The sequence below is a fragment of the Lissotriton helveticus genome, chromosome 11, assembly GCF_964261635.1.
Source record: "Lissotriton helveticus chromosome 11, aLisHel1.1, whole genome shotgun sequence".
NCBI lineage: Eukaryota > Metazoa > Chordata > Amphibia > Caudata > Salamandridae > Lissotriton > Lissotriton helveticus.
Genome location: NC_136072.1, coordinates 809,080,033 through 809,101,860, shown reverse-complemented (window position 1 = coordinate 809,101,860; position 21,828 = coordinate 809,080,033). Strand labels below are relative to the sequence as shown.

At 44.1% G+C, this 21,828-nt stretch overlaps 1 protein-coding gene across 1 annotated transcript in view; it reads left to right on the top strand.

Moving 5' to 3' along the window:
- USP39 (ubiquitin specific peptidase 39) overlaps positions 1 to 21,828 on the top strand; it is a 166,437-nt gene that overhangs the window by 43,072 nt on the left and 101,537 nt on the right. Inside the window, exon 2 of the mRNA XM_078666873.1 lies at positions 19,384 to 19,459. Within this exon, the coding sequence (XP_078522999.1) occupies positions 19,384 to 19,459 (76 nt within the window). The remainder of the gene's footprint in view (positions 1 to 19,383; positions 19,460 to 21,828) is intronic.

Genomic DNA, 21,828 nt, shown 5'->3' with positions numbered 1-21,828 from the left:
TTAACCGCTTCCGTGCGGCGCGTTAGCCGCGCCCTGTGCTGGACATTCCAGAACAGGGCGCGGTCGTGACGGAACCGTTCCGTCATCAGCACAGCTCAGCCGTAACTGATGACGGAACGGTTCCGTCACCAGCATCGAAGGGGTTAATAAAATTGTATTGTAAAATTATTATAGTGCCTGCTGCCTCCATGTGGAGTTATGACACCCTTGCCTACATGGTCAGAACGCTACACCATGTAGGGTTGGTGGTTGGAAGGGTCTTGTCTCTTTTTTATTTTTTACTTAAATCCTATTTGGGAAGTGTTTGCATGATGTGTATGACTGATGACCACCATGGGTGTCATAGCCAGTACGGTTATTGTGTTAGGGATGCAGTTTTTAGAAGTTTTATGGATGAAGAAGTGTGAGATAGCCACATAGTTAACAGTAAGTTGAAATCTTTGATCAGCTATCAGGTCCTTTCATGGTATCTCTGATCTCTGTCAACTAAGCTGGTTACCACACAAGGTTATCCTTTCTGAGATTTTTTTGTTTGTGTTTATATTTGCTGCACATGTTGGAGGCAGGGATGGTCAGGAGATATGCTGGGAAAGACTTTGATACAGTCATCACATATATCGTTGTCATTGTTAAACGTCAAGAAGGGGTCCTTGTGTATAGTTGGGGGACTGTAGTGGTAGAGCACAGCTTTCCAAACTTTTCATGTTGGTGACACGCCATTCTGGAAAATAAAATTTCGGGACACGGTAACGCGAGCGAGCGCAGCGAGCGAGCCCGAACCACCCAAGCCGCTTGCCAAGGCCAAGCCTACTGAGTTTGCCAATGCGTGTTTCAATGGCATTCAATCAAGATAGCGTATTTACAAATCCGAAACCTGTTTAAGAAGCAATCATTCTACAAAATGTACTTCAGTGCATCTATCTGTAGTAAGTGTGATAGTGTTTCAGTTGATTTCATTATAGGTTATGCTCACCAAATCCTAGATTTTAATCACAGGACTAGTTTGGGCACCCAGTCGGTATCTGCTGTACCCAGATCACACAATTAACGCCAACTAGCTGCAGTCTGTGCAGACAATTAACGTCCGGTAGATGCAGCCTGTGCACACAATTATCTTTAGCTAGCTGTAGTCTGTGCATAAAATTAACTTCAGCTAGCTACAATCTGTGCACACAATTATAGTCAGCTAGCTACTGCTGCCTGTGCACCCACTTACCTTCAGCTAGTATGTGCAATCAATTAACTTCAGCTAGCTGCTATCTGTGCACAGAATTAACTTAATCTAGAACCAGTCTATGCACACAATTACCTTCAGCTAAAACCAGCCTGTGCACAGTAACGTCAGCTAGCGCTTGTCTGTGCACACAGTTAACTTCAGCTAGCTACACTCTGTGCATACAATTAACTTCAGCTAGTTGCAGTCTATGTACACTATCTTCAGCTATAACTAATCTGTGCACAAAATTAATTTCAACTAGAACCAGTCTGTGCACACATTTAACTTCAGCGAGAACCAGTCTGTGCACACAATTAACTCCAGCTAGATGCTGTCTGTGCACACACATCTTCAGCTAGAACCAGTCTATGCCCACAATTACCTTCAGCTAGAACTTGTCTGTGCGGACAATTCACTTCAGCTAGCTGCAGCCTGTGCTCACAACTTCAGCTAGACACACACACAGCCGCATCAGAGTACTTCACAGGTCTTTTAAAGACCATTTGTATGTTAATGAGGCCTTGCTGTTGTTTCACCCCTTCTACCCTTCTAAGAGCCCCTGCGTGAAAGTAGTGTGGCGAAGCTCCCCCGCCCTAGTGGAGGAGCCGCCCCTGTATTCGCATCACTGAATGATGGTTCCCTTACCCAAGCAGGCAAGATGTAAACTACAGGACAGCAACAGTTGTTCTAAAGAAGTTCCTAACATCCACATAAGATGCTTTCATTATCACTTGCTGATGAGAAGACGCCACTCAAGCCTGACTGGATCTTTTCATCTAATATCCGTCCAAGGCCTGCTTCAGGGTATAACATCAGTCGGGCTTTTCCATGCTCAACACTCGGCCAATTTCCAATTATGGTGCACGCTGGGCTCTTTATGCACAGTGCTCGGGGTAACGCTAGCTCTGTATGAACATCATTTCATGAAGCTGGACTCTGCAACAATGGCTGTTTTGTGTTCGCTCGTTCGCAGTGGCGTGTGTTGTGGTTCATCTCCCGCTGCCGCTTGCTACCCCTCGCTGCCCCAAGCTCTCTTCACTGGCAGGTAAAGGCAGACAACAGGCCTCTATGGCGGGTCTTGATGCAGCGCCCCAGACGGGGAGATATTCACATCACGAGGGGCCGGCACAGGGTGACAAGCGAGGGGAAAGAGAAGCACGACACAGAACACAAGAGGCGTAATAACCATTACTGAGTAGTAGTTCAAAGTACTCTTTTTTTTGTTTAATAAAAATAACGCGCATTAACGCACTCCAAGGAATGCGTGGCAGAATGAATTTTGGATTATTCGGTGGAAAGAGATCAGGAACAGCTCCCTAATATTTCTCATACATATATCAGTGGAAGGGCATCTGTTGTGTACAAATCGTTAATGGGAATTGTTTATATAATGGTGAGCACGGCCAATAGTGTGGCAGATAGGTGTGCACCCCTAATTCACAAGGAGCCCGCAGTGACTGCTGCCCCGTTCTGCTATGAAAGGCCGTATTGGGCACAGAGCACAGTCGAGGAATGCAGACAGGAGACGAATGTTTCACTAATGGGCACCGCTCGCGGGATGTCTGCGACAGTGGGGCTGCACTTGCAGTTTTTAGTTTTTTCACAGTAGCTACTTATAGGCAGAAAGCAAGCACCCCTTAGAGCACGAAGCACGCGTGGGGAGATTTCAAGCACTAGCTGGCCAAGTACTTGCTAAAAGAATCGAAAAGTAAATGAAATAATTCAATCTGCCATAATGCGTTTACGAAGATGAATACAACTTCTTCAGTGTGCTTTCCACGAGCGCAAAAGAAGAGCATCTCAATCCAGTGCTCATGCCTTGCAGGTTACGGCAGTCTGCTCAGAGCCCACGCTATAGGCCGCAGCTCCCTCCACGTCCGGACCCTGCCGATTTGGGGTGAAATGGCGCCCCTCGCTCCACCAGCCGCCGCCGTAATCCTCCCGCTCATTCTCCTCATAAATCTGCCCGCGTGACACACCTACGCATGGGGCGCGACACAGTAACGTGTCGCGCCACACAGTTTGGAAAGCTGTGTGGTAGAGTCTTCTGGGAACAAGCAGTTTGTGGAAAATATTTTCAGCTATCCCATGCCTGTTCAGTTGGTGATGGGAGCGTGGGGGTTGTTGCTTTGAACTGTAACAGCACTGTGTGATAGACATGACCTGTGGTGGTTCTGTTTTATGTGACTGCAAAAGGGCCAAAGATTGCTTCTACAGGTATACAGTGAAGTGATTGCAGGACTGGCACCATTGGTTTTCTCGTGGGAAAGTGAAGGAGTCTTGCAGCATTTTGATTTAGTTATATTTTGCCTAGGTTGAAACAGAGGGTGACTATCTAAAGGCTTTTGGCATGGTGTAGCTTGGATATCACAAGTTCGGCGATCAATTGTATCTTCTGTTATCCAAGGTATGGGAAGATGCGTTGTAGTGTTTCATTGTGTAGAAGGTGCTGTTTGTAACCTTGTTCACTTAGGATCAAGGATAGATCTAAAACCAGTGGTATCCCTAGCTTATTTACCTCTCATGATTTAGTTGGACAGGATAAGCTCCTTAGGTGATTATGGTGGTGTCACCCAGACCAGCAGGTGACTGAGTGATCCACCTCCCAAGTAAAAGTGTGAACAGCAGCTAGACTGACATGAATTTGGCCAGGCCATGCAGACACACGCGTGCTGGCTTGATGTGATGTCATTTTCTTGGTGCCCATATATAGCCAAACTGCCAGTACTGACCCTTTTAGGTCTCGCTAGAGCCAGGGCATGCGCTGCTCTGCAAGACATTTAGTAGGGGCTTCAAAAAGTGCTACCACAAGCTACTTTGGCTGGCCTAGCTCTTGTGTGCGCGTGAACGCGCGCAACTGCCAGGTTTCAGCGCCTGATCAGGCGCCATCTGTCTTTCCTCTCACTTGATTGCTTTCACGCTCCTCCGCCTCTCCCCTCCGCGTCGCTCTGCTTTCACTTTCGCGCGCAGCCAATGCTTGTTTCCCTTGCATTTTCACCTTGCCCCATGTCCTGATTTATTTGTTTCCCCCATGCCCGCCTTCCTTTTTTCTTTCCTCTGTCCTTTTGTTTCTTACATGCAGTACCAACCTTGCTTTCACGCTCCTCTGCCCCTCCCCGCTGCGCCGCGCTACTTTCACTTTCGTGCACGGCCAATGCTTGTTTTCATTAAAGTGAAAGCATGATGGCGACAGCTTGTTTCTTATTTGCAGGTACGACGTGCTTTGCTACATTCAGCACGCCATGCCCGCTTTCTGCCCTGTTTGCCCGCCCCTCCACCGTTCCGAGATCGCAACTTTACATTTTTAAACTGATGCGGCTGTTTACAATGATTGTTTGATGTGGTTTCTGTCCTCTGTGGGACACTGCATGCCAGGGCTTTCTTTGCTGTTCCCAAGCCGCCTGTCCTTACAAATGCGTTATCGTTCTGATTGCAGCGCAGAGGTAAGCGTGATTGTAACAGCTTGTGTTCTTTCCTAACGGCGGGGAGCCCGCTAGAAACCCAGCTGATGTGACATCCTCTCATTGTAGACTGCATATCAGCGCCACCGGGTTCAGAGACCTGTAAACCATTGCAGGGAGGCCCCTGGACAAAAGAATTCATTCCAAGAGCGCGTGGTGACCGTTTTAGGAATATTGTGGGTGAATTAACTGCTTTTAAGGCAGCTTTTGGGGTTTTCAAAACTCACATAAACTGTCGGAGTAGTCTTGGCTGCCTCTTTAGACACTCGTACTGTCAGACAGATTCTAGGCGCTTTCTCCCGTCTCACATGTGGTCTCAAAAGCCACTCCTATCAATGCCACTGGCACACACACACAGGTTCCATCCGAGTCCTCCGTGCTGTCTCTTTAGACTCACACATTGTCCCAGTGCCTCTGGACTGTCTGTTCAGAAGAGCAGACTGTCAAGGTGCTTCCTAGCTGTCTCTTCAGTCTCAGAATCTGAGACCTCTCGACGGTCTACTTAATACCGCAGACACATACCGATAGAGTGCCTCTTCTCTGCCTATGCGGATGCACACGTACTGTCAGGACGACTCCGGGCATTTCTGGAGTCTTATACGTGATCTATGAGCCAACACAGGAGCTTCTACTCCCACACAGCTGTACTAAGCATGCCCGCAGGTTCACCGCCAGCTCAGCCCAGACTTTGCCTAGGTGAGCTGCGTGCATGTAACCTGCTGCAGGAGACTACAGTTCCCAAGCTGGCAAGTAATTTTCGAAACGATGCTTGCATTAGTCACCGGTAAACAAAATACAAGGAAGAGCATCCCCGATCCAAGGACAACGGTGGTGGTAGAAGAATATTATAATATTGGTTGATAAGGATGCCCCCTATCTTCTTCTGTACACACACTCTAATTCATTGAAATCTAAATACTAACAGCAAAACCTGAATGTACCCGTCGTTCAAGCACGGCAGCAGTTTGCATCTAATTTCCCTCTTAAATTCCCTCTTAAGGCTAGTACAATTACTCCCGTTATTGCTGTTTTTTTTGCAGTTGAATGTGTTAAAAATGTACGTTTTAACATAATTGTCACTGTCTCTAGCACATAACTGTCAAGTTTTCAATATGCCCATGTGTGACATTACCATGTTTTCGGTGTGCTTAAGCGTGACATTTTAAGTAGAGAAAAACCAGATTACCTTGTTTGGTCTGGTTTGAAAGTACATCTTCCACTAGACCTCTTAGCCTCTGTGTGATACGAGAAAATACAGTTTTTTCCAGCCAACAGCGCTCTGCATTCTGGGACATGTAGTTTTGTTTGCCCATTGAAGACGGGCTTTCTGTGAGCTAAAGTGCGACCATGTGATACACGCTTCTACTCAGACCAGATTATATGTTTGCCTGAAACTCTTAACCTCAATAATAAATGCTTTCTCTAACTATTCATCAGAAATGTTGCAAAATTACTAGGAATTTTACGTTGTAAAGCGCACACGCTGACAAAACCTGTTACTCCGGGTTATTACACATGCCCAGAAGGAGCTGCCCTGCTGAGTCCCTGCGCAATCCTGCCATTTGCGCCATTTTGTCAACATAACTGTTACAGGACGCTGTAGCGTCCTTTGACAAATTGTTGCATGTTTTCCAGCAAAATGCCAAACAGCAATCACTATAGCCTCATACCTAGTACTCATGACCTATTGTGAGTAGATCACTACTAATATGACTAACTTTGAATGAGGGTACCGAATCAAGCAATTATGAAGATAAATATGCGCCAGATAAGGTTATAGAGAGGTAACTATCTTTTGTTAATAACTGTGACAAGCTACCATTTCATAGAGTGTGGCTAAGTGCTGACCAGACTGACCCTTCGCTCACTCTAGCACAAATTAGCTACTGGTAATACATTTGAACAAGCATTGGCATCGCCAATAGGTCTCGCCTATGGGACCTTATAAGTGTTTAGCCATGCAACAGTTGATATTGTTGCACCAAGGATATTGTGCTGCATAACTAAATCCTTATAAGGTCCCAAAAGCGAGACCTATTGGCTATGCCAATGCTAGTTTTGCAATGTGCCTAGCTGTGGATTTTGGGCCCTAACTCAGCCGGCACCTAGGGAAATCTAGCAAACCTGTACATTTTTAAAACTAGACACCCACGGAAATCCAGGATAAAATGACTTGTGTGGCTCTCACCAGGTTCTGTTACCCAGAATCCTTTGCAAACCTTAGAATTTGTAAAAAAAAAAAAATTAAAAAAAATCCACATTTCTGTGAGGAAAAGGTCTGAACTCTGCAGGGAGCCACTAACTTCCACCCACCCAGCATTCCCTCAAGTCTCCCAATAAAAATGGTCACTCACTTGTGTGGGCAGGCCTAGTGCCCGCGACAGGAAATGGGCCGAAACGTACCGTGGAGACGTGAATATTATCGATCACAAAAAGACCTGGTTTTGCAACGGAGTCACCTACGTTTTTGGTCCCAGCGCTCAGTGGCCCTTTAGGGAAACTTACCAAACCCAGTCATTTCTGGAAACTAGACACCCAGGGGAGTCCAGGGAGGTGTGCCTTGCGTGGATCCCCAAACGTTTTCTTATTCCAAATCCCCTGCAAACCTCACATTTTGCTAAAAAAACAACAAAACAAGTAAATTTTCCTTACATTTCTGTGTGGGAAAGTTGTGGGATCACTGGGCTGATACAAATTTCCTACCACCCAGCATTCCCCCAGGTCTCCCGATAAAAATGATACCTCACTTGTGTCGGTGAGCCAAGTGCCTGCTACAGGGAAGGGCCCAAAACGTATTTTCGAGACATCAAAATTATCTTTCACAAAGCGACCTGGTTTTGCAAGGGGGTTACCTGAATTTTTGGTCCTGGGATCAGTGGCCTCCAGGGGAAACCTACCAAACCCAGACATTTCTGAAAACTAGACACCCAGGGGAAGTTCATATCTATGCAAGGCACTGCACTGTCCCGTCTCAAGTTTTTTACAAACAAGCTCTTTTGGGTAACCTTTATGGTTAGGATTGTGCCACAGACAACAGTGTCAACTTTGAACAATTCCCTGAACAATGGCACAAGTGTAAAAGTTATCTACGTATAAGTGGTGACCTTTGTTAAAAAGTCCTCTACCAAGCTCCCACACAATTTTCTATGATACTCAAAGTGGATGGACAACCAGGGGGGTCATTACTGGAATCCCTACCGGTGTAGACTCTGAAATTATTGACCTTTCCAGTACTACTCTCAGACAGCATATACATCTTAATTCCATAACATGCCCTCATACTAGGAATGTACTGCCTAAAAACCAATCTGCCCTGAACTGGACCAAAGACTTGTCTACAGCTATTTCTTTGCTTGGCACATAGATCTCTGAAAATCGATCTACCAAGTGATCAAGGACAGGCCTAATTGTAAAAAGGCGGTCACAATCAGGGTGATCTCGTGGCAATGCTAAATCATTATCAACAAAATGCAACATCTGAAGAAGCCAATCCTGATTACGGCTCATGGTTGCAGGAAATGTAGCCGTTGCCATCAAGGGATTATTAGACCAATATGAATACAGCGATGGCTTCCTTATTGGGCCCATCAAAAAAGTTAAACCCAAGAACTTCTTCTACTCATCCAAATTTGTGGGAGTCCACTGGGTAGCTCTAGAGTGGGGTTTAAGTCTTGCACAGCTGTCCCTCAACTACTGTTCGGCATACAAATTAGTCTGCTCAACAATCACACCCAAAAATACATTGTCCATAAACAACTGAAAAAATGTATAGGCAAAAGAAATTCGCAATTCATTTTACACTCTGCATCACAACTAAAGGCGGGCAACACCGGCTGTTCCATGTTTGGGTCAATCCAGATTCCAGCACTTCCAATGGGAAGCCTTGCAAACCCAGGCTGCAATCCAGATGCCTCTTGCTGCACTATTGGCACACCAATGTCTTCCTCTAAAAGCGGCACTTCATACGCACTGAGAGTGGCTTCATCAGATGATTCCTCTCGGACAGAAAATTCACCGCTAGAATTCCTTCTCTGCCGGAGGATCAGAGTCAGTCTCATTATCATGGACAGAAGAAAAGTCGAAAAGCATACCAACAACCTGCTGAGGGTCATCCTGCGGCTAGCAATAATCCTTAGTTAGACCAGTAACTTGACAAACAAGTTCACAATACCCAACTCTGTTTAGAAAAATGAACACAGCTACACATGCCCCCGGGTAGAGACCCAAGCCCAAGGGGTTGCTCCCCAACAACAAAGAAAATCATCTCTGGTGGGATAGATTCCTTCCCCACACTTGCAAGCCTCACCCACGATCTTGGAGCAGGAATCCATTCAAAACAGGTGCTTGGGGAAAGGAAGAAGTATTTCCTTTCTCCCTGTGTCTGTATTCACTACACCCCGCCCCCTCCATCCGAAGTACTCTCTCTTGATGCGCTGGAAGCAAATGGATTTATTAATCCTTGTTTTTAACTTATCACCACACCCTCCCTGTTTCTTCTCTTGTCCCGGTTTCATCTTTCCTTCCCTCCCACCAGCCCTCTCATCCCAGTTTCTTCTCCTTCTTCAATCATCTCCTTCTCTATTCTTATTTAACTTATCCGATCCCCTTCCTGTTTCTTCTACCCTGTCCCTGTTTTTCTTGCCACCTCCTCTCCCTGCCCCATTGTTCTCAGTAGTCACTCCTGTTAACCGCCGCCTCCCGTTTGCCAATGTCAATAGCTCTCCCATGGGTGCGACCGATTAGCTTTGCCAATGCTTGTTTGACGAGGAGTGTAGCTTTCCCTCTCCACGAGACTCAATTTTTTTTTATCAGTTCTCGTTGCACTTCAGCTTATCTCTTCCAGTCCTGCTGTGCCTTGATGAGATGAATGCTGCAGGAAAAAGACAGTAGCTAATTAACAACCACTACCTATACTATGACATTCATAGCTTCTGACGTCATACCGCATGCCACGCACTGTCAAGTGCTTGAAGGCTGGAAACAGTCTGAGCTAATAAACAAAGTTGGCTGTCCAGCGTCATAGCCTGGACTCAATGAGAAGAAGCTAACTAAGCCTGATATCTTCTGCGAAGTGAAACACCTTCCCCCTTGCACCTAGTAAAGCCTCTCACGAACTGTACACAAAAGACAGTACACTCGCACTAAGGGTGTTATCTGTCTTTATGTTGCATTGCCTATACTTACTGTAGTTTGCTATATTGCTTGTGTTCACCAGCTTTATTTACATTGCCAAGTGCTATGACTGTGACACTGTTATTTACCTCTCAGAGAATTAATGTATACATTTATTTTATTTATTTATTTGAAGAGTTTTATATAGCGCTGGGTAGACGTGAAGGTATCAGAGCGCTTTACATGAGGTTCCACAAAGTTGCAAAAATTACATCTGTTACAAAGTATATAATTTCAGGGGTGTGGAATTTATTAAAATATCTACTTGTCCATGGGGCAGGTTGCTTCATAAATATACTTGTCCTGTAACAAAATCCAATTGTCCCTTTGGTGCCATGTTGTGCGGCGACAAATTATGGCAGCAATCTCATTAAACAAGAGCTCTTATATAGCCTCTCTGATTATGCCAGGGCTCATACCATACTAGTGTTTGAATACTAGCAATCCCTTTTATGTTGCTACGTTTGCGCAGATCTTCATACTGGGACTGAAGGTAGTGGTAAACAATAGTTCCAGGGTTAGAATGTCCTTTTGAGTCTGTGCAAACCTACTAACTTGCATGTTTTAAGGGGTTTCAACAACTCTTCTCTAATCTTTTCCAATACTGAAAAATGTTGGAAATTTACTCCTGACAATGGCAGATGTAAACCTTCTTCCAGAGTTGGGAAAAAAGTGGTTGGACGGAAAATAAACTTGCAAACACTGAAGTGTTCGCATGAGCAAATCTACACATGCATATTTGCTCATGCTAAAATGCAGTTCACAAATATTTTCTAGGAGTACTATTTCTTGCCCTACAGCTGTAAATTCTGTGAATTCACGAAAACCATAAAGCTGCCCTTAATGCAAGGACATATACCAATGGCGCACTATTGTGACTTTCTTTAATAATTGGGCCCCTAATTTGGTCTGGCGTTGCCCATGACCTTTTGTGTTTATTAAAATTCTCTCTCTGTATCAGCTGGCTTCACGGTGAGTGACAGCATTCTGCTCTTTCACAAGGAGCATATCGGCACACAAAGTAGTTTTGTTCAGTGCCAGTAACTAACGTGGCAGTGTGTGCTTTTTTTGAGACCAAAAACAATTTTTGCTTTTGCCAATGTTTGTTATATTGGTGAGGGTCCGGCAGCTCTCACATCAATAAGGTTTTACAAAAAACATGCCAAAACAAGTCACGCATTGCCAAAACTAAAAAGCGGACTACCATTTAAGACCTACTGGCTTTGCCAATGTTTGATTATTTTTGTTTATCAAAATCTTATTGAAACTAGTTACACTGATTTTCTAATATGAATATTTCGGGGAAATACTAGCATGCATCAACACATTTTACAAAATGATGCTGATGAGAAATGGTACTGAAAGTTTACAGTAGTTTAGCAAAAACATTTTTTTCCTGCTTTTTAGGAACATTTTATATTGAAAGCAAAGAATCATTAATCTTGCTTTCATGCTTCTGCAAATATTTGCATCTAATCAGAGAGCATTCTGGGAGCATTATGCATAGCCTCATATTGCTAAAGTTTGAAACCGTGTCTACATTTTTATACTGGAACCACGGCAGTAGTGCAGTCAGAACTTACATTTACTGAGAGCGCTAAGCCTAATAATAAAGGCTCTCAATTAATGGACCATAAATACAATTTTGAACAGCATTAACATATGCACACACACATATTTACTGAATTGCAGACAGTGCCCTTGCCTGAGCCTGAATGTGGTACTGGAAACTGGCAGCCACAGGGTTTGCGCAGCAGGGGGTTGGGCCTGCTTGTCCCAAGGACAAAATGCACATTAAAACGTGTTGCCCTTGACCCCAAACAATATATCCTGGGCGTCGGGCTATAGGAATTCCACATCCCTGTTATAATGTACCAATGAAAACATTTAAGTAGCATAGAGGAGGAGGTTCATGGAGTGAAGAAAGGTAAGGGAGTAGGGAAAAGGATTAGGGGGGAGATACAACGAAGGGAACGTCTGTCCAAGGACCGGCTGGGTAAGTGAGGGCCGAGGGGGTAGTCCATAGCCCATCTCCTCAATAGCTATCGAGTAGATACACAGGGCATCAGCCAAATAGCTAAGTGTCCACGGAAAAACATTAACCCGTTCCGTGCTGCTGTTGGCCGATGAGAGCACTACCTCCCTAGTGCTGCCGTCGGCCAACGGCCGACGCAGCCCCGCCCACCCTTCAGAATGCCCGCACCGCGGCAGAAAAACCGCCGCTGTTCAGGCGTTAAAGAAGATGAAAAGAAAGGAGCATAGCGGGAGAGGGAGAAGGGGGAGGGGTGTAGGAGTGGGAGGGGGTACGACGGAGAGACTAAGGAACGTATGCCCAAAGTCCGGCTGTGTAGGTGACGACCGAGGGGGAGTCCACAGCCCATCTCCTCTTTAGCTATCAGGTAGCTCCACCGGGCATTGGCCAAATAGCTAAGTCTCCATGGTCACGGGAAAGATCCCAAAGTAGAAATCCAGAAGGGTGAGAAGGATCACGGTCGGGAGAGGGCTGTGATCAAGATCAAGGTCGTAGGCCACTTATAATGTCTAGGAGTAGTAGAGCATTATGGAGCGACCCACTGAGGCGGCCATCTTAAGGTCAGGCACGGGATTGTGTCCTTAATGTATGAAATAAATCAGTCGGTCCCCCATAATCTCAATAACTCGAAATGCAAAGGGGGTGTGAGCTATGCAGTGGTGCGGGAAGGGGACAAGGCCTGTGTGTGCGTGTTTTAAAAGGGGGCGAGAGTGTCACTTCCCCTTCAGCCGCAATAAATGATTTTCTGTGCTAACAAATACGAGTAACATTTTAATCCTCCACATGATGTCTATAATGGATTGACAGGCCTTGGAATTATAAATACACTGGGGTGGCCTGCAAGGCTGTAGGTTACTCTCATCAAACTAGAAGGGTGTAAGCATTGCTTTCGTGACATTATGCTGCAAAACACTGAATGGGCAAAATTATTTTGATGACCGGTGTTCCATTCTTTTCCTTGAAATTCAAAATAAGAATTTGTGAAACATCATTGTTTACCTCCATAACTGCAATGCTCAGCAGATTTGAGCAGATCGCTATAATGAGTTGGTGTCAGTTCACTGTGATGGTATAATCATGGGAGACAATTTTATTATTGTAGTAGTCCACATTGTGAGAAAAAAATGAACTGTCCGTGGTGAGAGATAAACACACCAGGTCTGTCCTTATTTCCTTCAACCCCAATTTATATGTGACTGATACCAAACGACTCGCTCTGAGTCTGCTGGATGCTTCAATCTTTTTCTGGATCGGCACACGTTCTTTGTAATCCGCAAATTCCCAGATTTTATTTTTACAGCCATAGCTATTGATGTACAATGTACTTCATTTCAACACCATGCAATTGTTCACCTAAACCCATCCCTGACTATACATAAATGTTTGCACTAGTTACTTGGCCAACTTGTGCTAAAAGGCAGTCTTTTGAAGAAGACATTGCAAACTGAATTTTATCTTTTGCCTTTCTGTGAATTCTAAAAGCATGCACTATATCAACGTAGTGTATTTGACTCTTAAGATGTCGGTGATTTTCATCCTATCTTATGCAGCCTACTAACAGAGTGAACGAGAGGTGCAACTAGAGTTTTCAAAATCTGATATGGCTATCGTGGATAGAAGGGAAAGATGAATGTATTCCAAAATAACATCTGTTGTGGAAAAGCAGAATTGACCATCTTTCTGTTAAGTGATCATGCTGAGAGGAGGAACGATAGGTGATAACATTCTGCTGCACAAGTAAAACAGATGACCAAGTGAAAGTACTTTAGGATCTGAGAGCTCAAAATAGTGCTATCAGTCGCTCAGGAAATCAAGTTTTCTAATGTTTATTTAATATTGTTCATGACCTCACAACTTCAGAAATAAATTAAGACCATTTTCTCACAGATATGTTGAAGCCTCTTTAGCGGAAGAGCATACAACCTATTTTATTCCAGATATTAAAATATGTGGAATTCATGTTAAGAGTTTTTGGGGAAATCTGCAGGTCCTGATGGATTAACTAGCAACTACTTTACATGCTTTCAAGAGCATCCTTCTGTTAGTTTGTTGCCTACATAGCATTTACTAATAAACAATCCTTTCCTCTTAACAGTCCAGTTTAATTGTTGTCCATAAAATGGTATTACTTTTCTTTTAACTGTGGAAAATGTAAACCCACCCATCTCTTCATCAAATGCTAACTATATAATTTTAGGTAAATAATGCCCAGGTATACTTCATTTGTCTGCAAGATTCCCACAGGATTAATGTGTGGGAGAGTGAGCCGTACTAAGATTTTTAAATTCATGTTGCACAGCTACTTCATTTCAACGGTATTTGTGGCTCACAGAACAGTTTTGTATGTTACAACGATTTAAGTTCTGTAGCTGGTTTCTTGTTAATCCCCGACTGACACAAAACGGACACCTATAAAAACTCTGCAAAATGTTGTACTAAAAGGTTGCTTTAAGGGGAAAAGGAAAGTATGGTATACTGGGTTAACCTGCTCTTGCACCATGGTCCGTGTTGAATTGTGAAGACGCAATGTTCTAACACCATGGCCAATGTGCAGCACCCCCTCATAAACACACAAGTTATGTGCACATACCAGACCATGTTGAGATGTCGCTATACTCTGCCTTTATTAATCTTTCCTTTCGGGACAGAAAATTCAATTGCACATTCTCTGCCGGACTGTTGCGTCTGTGCTGACTTGGTTATTTGGCTATGTTCAGCGTGTGGTTTGACTGATGGACTGTGGATCGAGCGACATTGTTTTGGCATTTATACGTTCGAGGCATGTATGGCTGTAGATACTCATCCTTTGCATATTCCTGCCATCTAGTGTTGGATCTGGATGTTTGTAAGATATTATTCTTCGAAGAAGGCTTTCAAAACATGAGGTAAGGTTACTCTTCCTCATGGCAATAGTGCGCATGAGCATTGACTCCTTTGTTGGATTATTTTCTTTCCACCATCGGGTATGGACGTGTATTGTGGCGCTCCGGTTTAAGACCGTTTTCAGGATCCTTTCGGTGATCAATCCACTCTACCCACATTGGTATGGGTTCGATTGCGTGTCCCATCCCTCGCTTATCGAAATTCTGAAGACTTTCACCAGTTGTAATAGGAACACTCCAACCGCAGCCTTCAGGCCTAGCCTGTCCAGGCTAAGTTACATTCAATACCAACTTTGCTGATGGAACGGACTCCATTTTAGTTCTGAACTCTGGGCCACTCCAAGTACCCGTGACCTGACCATCACAAAGTCTGCAATCTGTACTTGTCGCCAGAGCATAAAGAAGACTGTGAGGCCTGTTGGTCGTTTCGATCTATGAAGACCTTGCAGGAGCATCTAGCTTGATGCAGAGGCAGAGTGTAGCACATACTCCCACTATCTTCGATCAAGATGATATCGAACAGGAAGAGGAAGACATTGAAGTGTCTGTGGCTGAAGAAGGGGCCTTTTCCGTTCAAGATTCCGACTTTGAACTAGAGATCGATTTGGAGTCCCATGATCTTGCACCTGGTCAAGGTGCGGTGAGTACCCTCACCTGCCCACACAAAAACAGTCCATTCCTGTACAACAAAGTGCTTCTGGGTAACCACTTCCATCCGGCTTTGGTAAGCACTGAAAGTCAGCTTAGAACACACCGCCCTCGGCACTGAATGCACAGACAAAGCCTTCCAGCTCCACTCCGAGCCGAGACAAATGCTCTTCAGCTCCCAAACCACTCGCACCTAAAGAGAAGACCACTTTCGTTCCGAAAACTTCAGCATCAAAACAAAACTTTGCAACTGCAACCCTTATGGAGCCATTTTACAAACTATGCAAGAAAGACCTCACACGTCCACGCATTATTACACCTGGGGATGGACAAAAAGTATAAATCACCACCATCTGACCCAATTTTTATTAGAGGTCAACTTCCACCAGACTCATTAGTTGTATATAATGCTCGTAAAAAAGAGCAAACTCGCAAACCACAGGTGAGGCACCACGACCTGACAAGGAGTCAAAACTCATAGATGCCTCAGGCAAAAGAGTTGCTGCACAATCGGCCAATCATTGGCAGATAGCCAATACACAGGGTTTACTTGCCAGATACAACAGAGCTCACTGGAGTGAGATGGATGAATTACTCCAATATCTCCCAGAGGAGCATGAAAAAATGTCCAGGAGTTAGTTCAGGAGGGTACATTTATTTCCAACTCCATCAGGTGTGCACTAGATGCTGCTGACACCAATGCCAAAGGAATTAATACCATTGTCCTCCTACGAAGGTAGGCATGGTTACGTGTATCTGGTTTCTAACCTGAAGTTTAGCAGACATTATTAAATGCCCCTTTCGATAAACAGCATCTCTTCGGCCCAAAAGTAGATGAGGCCTTAGAGATAATGAAATCCATGGAAGCACTTCAGACGAAGTTCAAAGACTGCTTCCACAGAAGCCTCCACATCCTCATACAGGACACAGGCTCAATTCTTTCAATGGAGAGGATTTTACAGGGATAACTATAGGGCCATAAATCTTCTACATCAGTTGGGATTCACAGTCCATGCTCAAACCCCATCTTCAACCCTCACAACTGCAACCATATCTAGTAGCCATGCTCAACTCTCAAACAGGCCTAGCCTATCCAAATGCAGCCAGAATTCTAAATTTCAGACTGCTAACACAATTTCACCCCAATTAGTACTTAACAGTCAAAACTTTAATGCGTCTTCTAGGGATGATAACATCATGCATTGCTTTAGTGCCTCATATAAGGCTAAACATGCGCCCTCCACATGAATGTTTAGCACAACGGTGGACTCAACTACAGGGTGAACTACACAATCTAGTGTTGGTAGACAGCCAGACTGATTGCTCTCTGCAGTGATGGAACTCACAAAACCTGTTAAAAGGACGGCCGGTCATCGACCCTGTTCCACAGGTCCTGCTAACTGCAAATGCATTCCTCCCAGGGTGGGGTGCTCACCTACAAGATCTACCCGTTCAGGGTCTTTGGGACACCATACACCAAAATCTCCACATCAACTACCTAGAGCTTTAAGCTGTTCACCAAGCATTTCTACCACACCTAATAGGCAAGGTTGTCCTAGTCCGGATGAACAATATTACAGCCATGTACTCTGTACCAAAACGGGGGGAACACAAACTCTCTACAGCTGTCATGCCTCTCTCGGACCGTATGGCGTTGGGCAATACATCACAAAATTCATCTGTAAGCAGAACACTGCCCAGGAACGGATGACCTTGCCGACCTCCTAAGCAGGGTGCAGCAACAAGTCCACGAGTGGGAACTCCACCCCCTAGTCTTTCTCCCATACTTCCACAAGAGGGGGTTTCCACAAATAGACCTCTTTGCGAAAGCAGAGAATGCAAAATGCCCCAATGTTGCCTCCAGGTTCCCACACCCTCTATCCAAAGGCAATGCCCTATGGATGATCGGTCAGGAATACTTGCCTACGCCTTTCCGCGTCTCGCACTTCCATTTCTGGTTCGAAAGCTCAAGCAGATATCTCTCAACCTCATTCTGGTGGCTCCCATGTGGGTTTGTCAACCACGGTTTACCACACTAGTCAAACTTTGCGTAGTTTCACATGAGAAGCTTCACCTGCCGAAGTCATAGAGTTCAGATATTTAAATCTACCGGCAGAATACATCACCATTCTTAAGTAGGCACGTAAACCTTCCACTAGAGCTTGCTAGTCAGCTAAATGGAAAAGATTTGTTATTTATTGTAATAACCAAAAGATTGATCCACTCAATGCATCTATACATTATTTGTTACCTCTTGCATTATCAACGCTCAGGCCTTGCTTACACTTCAATACATCTTGCTGCAGTAGCTGCCTATCGTCAAAATAGGCAACACTATCTTTGATCAGAGTGCCAGTTATTAAGGCTTTTATGGGAGGCCTTAAAGAGTGATTCCACCAAGAGTCCCACCTGCACCTGTGTGGAATCTCAAATTGTTCTAACATGACTTATTTGTCCAACTTTTGAACCATTACACAATTGCCCCTCCAATATCCTTCTTTCATTGCTATCACCTCACTAAGGTGTGTTGGTGCGCTTCTGCCACTAACTTCAGAAGATAATTTCTTCCAGCTTCATAGGGATAGGGTGGTTCCGTCTGAAAGTAATATCCCCTTTCCACATTAACAACTCTATTGAGTTACCTGTTTTCTTTTCTCATCCAGATTCTGTAGCAGAAAGAGCTCTTCATACACTAGATATTAAAAGATCATTATTGTATGATATTGGCAGGACTAAATGATTTTCGCAAAACAACTCTGTTGCTTTTGCTGTCCTCCCCCCAGAAAGAGAAACCCATTTGGAATGTCTAGATGGATGGTTTAAATGTAGCCAGACGTGCTATGTCAAGAACAAAAGGACTTTGTCTATATCCCCTAGAGCACGCGCTACACGTAAATTAGGGGCTTTCTTGGGCAACATTCCCATTGCTGACATTTGTAAAGTAGCTACATGGTCTACACCACACACATTTAGCAAGCACTACTGTGTGGATGTTTTAGCACGCCAACGAGTTAATGTAGGACAGGCGGTGCTATGTACACTTTTTCCAGCAACGTCCACTGGTTAGCCACTGCTTTTTGGAGGGGAATGCTATACAGTCTCTATGCAAAGCATGTGTATCTATCTACAGCCACATATGCTTTGAACGGATTATGTTACTTATCCTGTAAGCATCTATTCTTGGCATGTACTACTGTAGATTCACATGCATCCACTCTCCTCTCTGGACACCTATGGGGTGGTTGCATGCATCCACTCTCCTCTCTGGACACCTATGGGGTGGTTGCCATTCTAATCTATATTTCCTATGCATGGACATTTATTTACGTACACATACTTATACTTCATCCTCACCCTTTTGCGGGAAAACAATCTAACAATGAAGTTGATGCCCATGCACCCTGTTACCAAGAGGAGGAGTCACCTTACCTTGTGAGTCGAAAGACTTCTTCAAAGAAAAACAACTTGCAAACATCCAAATCCAACACTAGATGGCAGGAGTATTCAATACATATGAATCTATAGCGCTACATGCCAAGAGCAGATGTTTACGGGGTAAGTAACATAATCCTTTTGTGCTCCTTGTTGAGAATCAGTGAAGGACAAGTTGCACTGCCATCTTGGACTTCTGGGTGCCCTCTCGCTTGGACTCTGTCTCACTCACTCACTATCTCACTCACACTCACTCTCTCTCATTCTCACTCTAAGAAGGAGCTTTCTTACAATCCGGTTAAGCGCTGTACAGAATGAACATCTTGTTCACATAGTATGTTTGAAAGATTCAGTAATTTATTTTATGCAGTATTGTGCACTTTTTAAATGCATTTAATTTACATGTGTTTAACATTAACGCTGCTAATTCTTTGCCTCTTCAGCTTTCAGAGGCAGTGACCATATCATCTAATCTCCTACCCAAAATAAGTACAGTTTTTCGGTGTTCTCAGATACTATACTGATTTTGTTATTACTCAGTTTCAGGGAAGTATGGCCGGTACGACATGGAGGATCGGCGCAGCCGTCACTGCCCCTACCTAGACACCATCAACAGGTTAGTATGAGAAACCAGGCTTGGGTAGGTGCTATCAGTGTCACTGAGTAGAACCTGATTAGTAGAGTAAGCAGTTATGGGGGCCTTTTGCTGGAACTAGACACTATTTAGTTAGGATTGCGTTTTTGGAGGGTGATGTGCCTTCAAGCACTTGTCATGTAAGATAGATGAATTTCGTAGGGATAGGAGTAGCTTTGTGAGGGGATCCTAGTGTCTCTGGGAGAAAGAAGGTGGGATGTAACAAGAGGGAACAGATAGAGGTGGTATAAAATAAACATGTGGAGAGTTGGAGAAGAGGAAATAAGAATAGTCATGGGAGAAGTAGTACAGGTTGGGAAGCAAAAGAAGAAGGGGGCTAGGAAATTTGAGAAGATTAGAGAAGAGGCAGAATTGTTTTATTGTTCTGGTGTTGTTTGAAATACACCATTGGTCGCTTCTTAGTAGGTAAGTGCTTTGGGAGGAGATCCTGACGGAATGGAGTAGGTGAAAAGGTAAATAAGGAGCTAAATAGATATTGGACCTGAACGAGTGATCCTAGGAATACAGTTGCTGGTGGTCTTCCAAGAAAGTGTCTGCTGACATTACTTTCTTTCCCAGTCTCTCTCATAGTTACATATTCCAGTGTTCATAAGGGATTTAAACCACGGAAGAGGAAAGTGATGATGCATTCTAACTGACTTCTATTCCTAGCTTCATGAGGTGCCAGGCAATGACACTCTGAATTATGGTATCCTAGACGACTATAGCTATGTCCCTACCCATAGCAAAGCTTTTGACAATATATGCAGTCAATACATTTGCATAGTAGCCAACCTAAACATAATACAATCTGTTACATAGGTTGTGAGGTGAATAAGCGTGTCCTTCATTTCAGAGATATTGAAAGACTCAAGCAAGAGTGGGATAGTCAAAACAAGAATTGGATAGTAAAGGAAGGTAGCAGCCAATGTCTTGATTGGGGAGGGGTGGGGTTATGGATTGAGATGGGTGGTGGGGTAGCTATAGGATGGAGCAGGAACGGGGAGTCCATCAATTTGAGGCTGGGAATGTAGCTGGACAATGACTAGGGAATGGAGTGCGACAGGTAAGTAATTTAATCTGTTGCTTGATCTACGTGTTTAGCAAACCTATTTGAATTTGTGAGAATCTGAAACATTGGTGTTTCGTTTGTCAGTCCTTAAACATTAAACAGGAGATGAACCCAACTCCGAATTAGACTCTTGTCTAGCTACATGATTGTGGCCAAATAGTCATCCTTTTGGGGAGCAAAAACAATGGATCTCTGTATAGATTAGTGATTTCTTTCTTCAGTCAGCATCTCTAGACCTAGGAGAACATACCGCCAAAGCATTTTCTCTTGGATCACGTACTTGAAACTGAAAACTGAGAATTGTCTGCTTTTAATAAAAAGCAAATTACAGGGCTTTTTATACAGAGTGCTTTAAAAAAATGTAAGTTAACTGATGAAGGGGGTGTTATTTGAATTTCTGGGTAGAACACATCTGATGTGGATAAAAGAAAGCATGCCTAATTCTCTTTTCCCCTTCTTGGTTACTTTTTCTTCAGTGTCCTGACTTCTGTGTTATTTAGGGGTGGGGGTGGGGTTGAGACATAATAATAAATGTCCTAAACACTAGACAAGAGTACATTAGAAATAATATTTGTTTGCCTTGTTACCTTTTGTAGTTGGAAAACTCAGTCTTCTAGTTTCAAGCACCAGCTTACCGCCAGTAGGGTGTGTGTTCCAACAGTTCTACCTTCCCTGTACCCTCAAAGATGAGTCTCATCCTGCATGAGTGAGGCACCTGGACAAGATGGTCATCCTTAAATTTAAGACCTGATTGTAGCCCCTTGAAATAACTGAAAGATACTTTCCACAGACAGTAGAGATTTCATGCTGACATACACATCTGCTGATTGGATATGCCATGAAACCAGGAAATCCTTGCAACTCCTGTAGATGGAAAGAAGGTTGATTACACCCTGCCTGAAAAATTACTGCTTTGAACCTTCCCTCAAGGGCAGGCAATTACTCCACTTCTACATCACATCTCCATTCTAAAGACTACCAGATTTCCATGGTGCTGCCAGAGAAAGAACAGCCTAAAACTGAGGCACTCTCCATTTAGTCACCCGTCAACAGGGGTGTATAGCTACTACAGGGGCAGTGGCATTGGGGCCAGAGTCCTCCGGAGTTCTTGATGCTGTTGTGGTAGGAAAATACAGCAATTATCGGGGTTAAGGGGCCATTGTCCTTGCTTTCATCAGGATCCATGGTATCCTTGCCACACAACTGCCTGTCAGAACCCTACTCTAGTTACTGGCCACATACTGGATGGTGGAGGTCATTTAGAAGGTCAGTGTAATTA